The sequence below is a fragment of the Trichechus manatus genome, unplaced genomic scaffold, assembly GCF_000243295.1.
Source record: "Trichechus manatus latirostris isolate Lorelei unplaced genomic scaffold, TriManLat1.0 scaffold00194, whole genome shotgun sequence".
Taxonomy (NCBI): domain Eukaryota; kingdom Metazoa; phylum Chordata; class Mammalia; order Sirenia; family Trichechidae; genus Trichechus; species Trichechus manatus.
In genome coordinates, this window is record NW_004444130.1 from 1,228,729 (window position 1) to 1,235,706 (window position 6,978).

Sequence of the window (6,978 nt, forward strand, 5' to 3'; positions counted from 1 at the left end):
GTGTCTTTGGAGCTTCCATGACCTTTCCTTGTACAAGCTGTGCTGGCTTCCCCGGTATTGTGTACTGTCTTTCCGTTCACCAAAATTACCACTTGTCTGTTTAGTACTTCCCCCTCACATGCCTCCCATCCCTCTTAACCAGCAAAGATTGTTTCTTTTTCTGTGTAAACTTTTTCATGAGTTTTTAGAGTAGAGGTCTCATACAATATTTGTCCTTTTGTGATTGACTTACTTCGCTCAGGGCTGTGAATGTTTACAGAAGCAGACTGCTACATCTTTCTCCTGCAGAGCAGCTGCTGGATTCAAACTGCTGACCTTTTGATTAACAGCAAGTGCTTAACCACTGCACCACCAGGGCTCCTTAAAATGGATCCTAGGACCATATAAACCCTAGGAAGCAACATTCTCTTTCTGCTAGACTTGGATGTTAGTCTTGATCCACATTAATGATGAGAATGAAGCCAACCCTGCAGATGACAGACTGAGATGGAGAGAAATGAACACTACCTCTGGGTTTTTCAATATCAGGAATCAATAAATTTAAATTTTTTTTGCTTAAGTAGTTTTGATTTGAGTTTACTGAGGCATTTTAATGTCTCAAATGTTTCAGAGCCTTTAGAGCTACTATAAACCAGATTTGACATCACTGAGTCCGTTCTATGAAGAAACCTTTCAGACAATGACGTGTCGGAAAGGCTGTAGCTATGACGCTGATGGTTCACACAGAGTCAAACAGTCTTAAGTATTGTGTATGTGGGAAAGCCACTGATAACCTAATTAAGCCAAGTCAACATACAGGTATCCCAGGTAGATGGAAGTTACAATTTAAGCACTGTAATGGAAATTTCAAGTTGTTATAAAACTAAATAGCAGTGACTGTTCTGTAGAGCATAACGCAGTGAGTTCGAGGGACATTTGAGGGCTGATTGAGAAAAAAATGACCATGAGGTAGTGGTAGTGCACAATGAGCCCAAAGTGAGCGGTGATTCTTTGACAGGTTTGCATGTGGGGACATGTTCCTCACAGCATGAGACCTTTCAAAGGCAACATGTGGGGAGTAGGAAGGGCAGCACTCAGAAGGGAAGCAGAGCAAGGGGATTCCTTGAGGAGAGAGGGACTGGAGAGGGGTCTTAGGTGTCTAGGTGATGACACCGAGCAGCACGGTGGAGAGCTCTGGGCCTGAGAGCTCCAAAGGGCAGCAGTAGCAGCAGCTTGGGGTCTTTTATGGCCCCTGGATTTATCTTACCTATGGCTAGCAGGTGTTGGGTGTAGTTTCATGGGGCATGCAAAGCAGGCAGGCTCTAAATGGCTAAAAATATGCTAATATGGGCTATTTTAAAAGCAATTGGATCTGTAAAAATTGGAGCTTGGTGCTGGTGGGCTTTTGAATTAACAGGTCCCAGCCTTCTGTGAAGAAGTAAACAAGATAGGGTCAATATACAAAATCCATCTTTGGCTCTTTTATATAATAAAGATGAATGCATTAAATAGAAAAGACTTTTAAAAGTTTTTATTTCCTATTCAGTTTCTAATAGGAATGAATGCTTAATGTTATATCACTTTAGCTCTTTCCAGATGATGTTTCTTTTTTGACCTATTTATATAATTAATTGGAAGCAGTGGTGGTTCAGTAGTAGCATTCTCGCCTTCTGTCATGGATTGAATTGCGTCCCCCAAAAATATGTGTATCAGTTTGGATAGGCCATGATTCCCAGAATTGTGTGATTGTCCACTATTTTGTCATCTGATGTGATTTTCCTATGTGTTGTAAATCCTGCCTCTATGATGTTAATGAGGTGGGATAGGTGGCAATTATGTTCATGAGACAAGACTCAATTTGCAAGATTGGATTGTGTTTTGAGTTAATCTCTTTTGAGATATAAAAGAGAGAAGCGAGCAGAGAGACAGGGGGACCTCATACCATCAAGAAACAAGAGTCAGCAGAATAGCACATCCTTTGGACCTCGGGTACCTGCGCTGAGAAGCTCCTAGACCAGGGGAGGATTGATGACAAGGACCTTCCTCCAGATCCAGAGCCGACACAGACAGAAAGCCTTCCCCTGGAGCTGACGCCCTAAATTTGGACTTGTAGCCTACTAGATTGTGAGAGAATAAATTTATCTTTGTTAAGGCCATCCACTTGTGGTATTTCTGTTATAGCAGCACTAGATGACTAAGACACCTTCCATGCAGGAGACCTGGGTTTGATTTCTGGTGAATTCACCTCACACACAGCCACCACCCATCCGTCAGTGGAGGCTTGCATGTTGCTATGATGCTAAACAGGTTTCAGCAGAGCTTCCAGACTAAGGCTAGGAAGAAAGCCCTAGAGATCTACAGATCAGCCAATGTAAACCCTCTGGATCATAACGGTCCAATCTGCAACCAATTATGGGGATGGCGCAGGATCGGGCAGTGTTTTATTCCCTTGTGCATGGGGTCATCATGAGTTGGGGGCCAACCTGATGGCAGCTAACAACAAAAACGGCAATAACATATGATTAATCATATTTATGTTTTTCTTAATATCAAGCCATCCTTATGTTCTTATAATTTTAGTTCCATATGGTGTTTTAAATTTCTTTAAATCCTAATGGATTGTATTTAACGTGCTTAGGATATTGACATCTATATTCATAAGTGTGATTGCTCTGATTTTTCCATTTTTGTCAAGATTTTGGAACTGGATTATACCAGATTACTAAAAATAGCTTGGAGGCTGTTCTTTATCTGTGCTCTAGAACAGTTTGAACAGCCTAGCAGTTATCTGTTCTTTGGAAGTTTGGGGAGGGAAATCCACGTATAAAACTGCCTGGGCCACATGCTTTTGTTGCGAGTAGAGGTGGAGAGGAGTGTCTAATAAGGGGGCTTTACCTGGTCCACAGAGTCAGGGGAGACTTCTGTGACGAAGTGACCTTTAGGTTGAAATTCGTAGGATGACTAGGACACATACATTTAGATGCTGGACAAGCATCAAACACTCAGTATTATCACAAAAAAACATATATTGTATGATTCCATTTATATTGAATTTCCAGAATAGGCAAATCTATAGAGACTGAAGATAGATTAGTGGTTGCCTAGGATTGTGGGGGTGGGAAGTTGGGGGATATTTTCTATTGCTCCTGTAACAAATTACCATAAATAGTAGCTTAAAACAACACGAATTTATTATAATTCTGGAGATCAGAAGTCCAAAATAGGTCTCAGGGGATGGCAATGGGTTTGGTTTTTTTTTTTTTAATGGGCTAAAATCAAGGTGTTGGTAGGACTGTGTTTCTTCTTGAGGCTGTAAGGGGTACCTTTTTCCTTGCCTTTTCTGGGTTCTAGAGGCCATCCTCTTTCCTTGGCCCATGGCCCACTTTCTACATCTTCAAAGCCCAGCAATGTTGGACCAAATTGTTATTTCACTGCTATCTCTCTGATTCTCTCTTCCACTCCCCTTTTCCACTTTTAAGGACCCTTATGATTGTATTGGGGAAGCCCTGAGCAATGTAAACAGTTAAGTACTCAGCTATTAACTGAAAGATTGGGCGTTCGAACTCACCCAGAGGCACCTTGGAAGAAAGGCCTGGCAATCTGCTTCCAAAAGGTCATAGCCATGAAAATCCTATGGAGTGCAGCTCTACTCTGCAATATATGGGGTCTCCATGGGTCAGAATTGACTCAATGGCAACTGGTTTATGATTATATTGGGTCCACCTGGATAATTCAGGATAATCTCCACTTTAAGATCCACTATTAGCAATATTAATTTTTTTCTGCAACCTTAATTCCTCCTTGTCATATAACCTAACATAGTCACAGATTCTGGGAATTAGACATCTTTAAAAGAGGTATTATTCTGCCTACCTTAGGGATAATGGGGAGTGACTGCTATGGGTATGGGGGTTCTTTTTGGGGTGATGAAAACGTTCTAAAATTGACTGTGGTGTTCATCACACAACTCTGTCTATAATAAAAGCCATTTAATTGTGCACTTTAAGTAAGTGTATTATCTGGTATGTGAATTATGTTTTAATAAAGTGGACGTATGTTCACTTTACAAGGAGCCCACGTAGGGTAAACAGTTAAGCTCTTGGCTGCTAACTGAAAGGTTGGTGGTTCAAACCCACCCAGCAAGCTCCATGAGTGAAAGACCTGGTGATCTGCTTCCATAAAGATTACAGCCAAGAAAACCCTGTGGGGCAGTTCTACTCTGTCACTTTGGGTCACTATGAGTCTAAATCTATCAACAGCACCTCACAACAACAACATATCCACTTTATAATACCATGGATATATATATCCGTTATATATTATATTCATAATATAAATATACGTATATATATTTTCTTTCAGTATTTCTAAAACCAAATTCTATAATCTTCCTGCTTGAAACCAGTTTCTCTTCCTGAATTTTTTTTTTAATATTTGATTGTGTTTTAGTTGAAAATCTACATAGCAAATTAGGTTCCCCTTTAACAAGTTTTACACAAATTGTGCCGTTGGTTACAGTTTTCACAGTGTGTCAGCATTCTCCTGATTTCCATTCTGTTTGTTCTGTTTTTGTTAATCTAGCCTCCCTTCCCCTCCTTGCCTTTGCATCTTTGCTTTCGCGTGTATGTTGACTGTTTGGTTTTATATAGTTAATTGTTTAAGGGAGTACATTACTTATGGGTGACATTGTTTATTTTATAAGCCAATCTATTATTTGGCTGAAAGGTGGCCTGCAGAAATAGCTTCAATTCCAAGTTCAAAGCTTATCTCAGGGCGATAATCTCGGCTAGTCTCTTACCGGATCCTCCCGAATTCTTTATCTCAGTTAATGGCACCTTTATCCCTCAGGTCATTCAAACTCTATGGCTATTATACATTGCTCCCTTTCTCTCATTTCTCTTTATTAAATAATTTATTACATCCAGTGTTTTCACTTCCTAAATAGTTCTTTAATGTGTCCCTTTTCAGTCCTGGTCTTTCTTAACATGACTGGATTTTACTGCTCAGGGGACAGCTTTTTTTGTACAACGATCTCTTTGACAGTCTGGTCTGTGTAGACCTTTTCTCAGAATAAGGCTTTTAAATGCATAAAATAAAACACATCGCATTACAAAAGGAAACCAATTGTATTAAAATACAGTTGAATAGTTTAGAAAGTTAATTTGTTATACAGTAATATATGTGCTTCTTTACCAATGAGATGAAATGAAATGACAATATCTAGAAGTAGATCTAATAACAAGGATGGTAATTTTCAATTAGTGGTGAGACGAACCCATTATTTTGAGATACCTGCATCAATCAACTGCAATGTGATAGGAAAATGTCTGTGATTTCTGCTGACAAAGTCACAGGAACTGCTGATACTACCGTGGTTTGTAGCTAAGATATACTTGAAGGAAATGCTAAATTTCGGTTAGAGATTAGTGAAAACAATGATGGACTTTTTCTCCTAGACAAAAATCTCTAAGGATGCCAGGTTAGAGAGCGCAGCCTATGCTAGGGAGTAAAGACAGAGTACCACTGAGAGGCGCCCTCTGGCATCCTAGAGCGCAAGACTTCTTGCCGCGCTGCCGACGTGGTGACGCACTTCCGGTTACGGTTCACTTTCTCTTTTCCTGAGGTGAGTGTTGGGGTTTGTCACTCGGGAGTCCTTGCAAGGTGCACGCCCTTCACCCTTAGAGAGTGGTGTCCAGTTCGTCCCTGGTGCCGCGGGGAGCCGAGGGAGGGAGTCCAGAAGGCGCCTTCAGGCCCCGGAGAGAGAAGGCGGCCTGCGGGCCAGTCCCTCGTAACTCATGTGCCTTCACTCCCTCTAGTCCGCGGCGGCCGCTTTCAGGAAATAGAGGCTGAAAATACGGGTACCTGGCTGGAAAGGAGAAGCCCTGTGTGCTCGACACGGCCACAAAGCCCCTTCGCTTATTTCGTCAGCAGCTATTTATTGAGCGGCTATTGGCCAGTTGCTGTTCTCGGGTCCGGGGATACGCTTGAAATGAGACACGACGAGGGCTTTCAGCCTAGTGGAAGGTCACATGTTATTCAAATCTGTTAATCTCACTCCACCTGCTCATAACCCTGTAGCGGCGGTCTGTTGCTTTTAGGTGGAAGACCAAGTCCTTAGCGTGCACAAGGCCCTGTGTGGTCTGATGTCCTGCAGCTTCTTAAGCTCATCTTGCAGCACACTCCCCTTGGCCCTGCTACAGCCTTCTTGGCCCATCCTTTTTTTTTTTTTTTTTTTTTAATATTTTTTTGAGATTGTTTGCTGTCTTCAGGACATTCAGTAGTTATTTTTTTAAATATTTTATTGTGTTTTAGGTGAAACTTTACACAGCAAATTAAATTCTCACTAAACAGTTCATACACAGATTGTTCCATGACATTTGGTTACTGTCCCCACAATGTGTCAACACTTACCATTTCCACCCCACCTGCCCGGTTTCCATCCATCCAGTTTCCCTGCCTCTCCTTCCCTTCTCATCTTTGCTTTTGGGTAAGTGATGACCATTTGGTCTCGTATAGTTGACTGTTTAAAGGAGGACATTCCTCATGGGTGTTATTGTTTATCTTATAGGCCAATCTATTATTTGGCTGAAAGGTGACCTCCAGGAGTGGCTTCAGTTCCAGGTTAAAAGGGTATTTTAGAGCCATGGTCTCAGGGGTTCTTCTAGTCTCTATCAGTCCAGTAAGTCTGGTCTTTTTTATGAATTTGAGTTTTGTTGTACATTTTTCTCCCGTTCTAACTGGGACCTTCTGTTGTGTCCCTGGACAGAACAGTTGGTAGTGGTAGCTGGGCACCATCTAGTTCTGTTCTCAAGCTAGAAGAGGCTGTGGTTTGTGTGGCCCATTAGTCCTGTCGACTAATTTCTTCCTTGAATCTTTGGTTTCCTTCACGTTCTTTTGTTCCAGACGGGAAGAGAACAATAGTTGTATCTTAAATTTGGCCCTTCATTTCTAGACCATGGTTTTTCATACACTGTTATGTCTGTTTCCCCTTTAACCTGT

The 6,978-nt window shown here is 41.5% G+C and overlaps 1 protein-coding gene across 1 annotated transcript in view; it reads left to right on the forward strand.

The window, feature by feature from the left end:
- Positions 1-6,097, forward strand: part of ZNF19 (zinc finger protein 19) — a 19,393-nt gene extending 13,296 nt beyond the window's left edge. Inside the window, exons 5-6 of the mRNA XM_023741928.1 lie at positions 5,796-5,837; positions 6,078-6,097. Of these exons, the coding sequence (XP_023597696.1) occupies positions 5,796-5,837; positions 6,078-6,097 (62 nt within the window). The remainder of the gene's footprint in view (positions 1-5,795; positions 5,838-6,077) is intronic.
- The last annotated feature ends 881 nt before the right edge of the window (positions 6,098-6,978 follow it).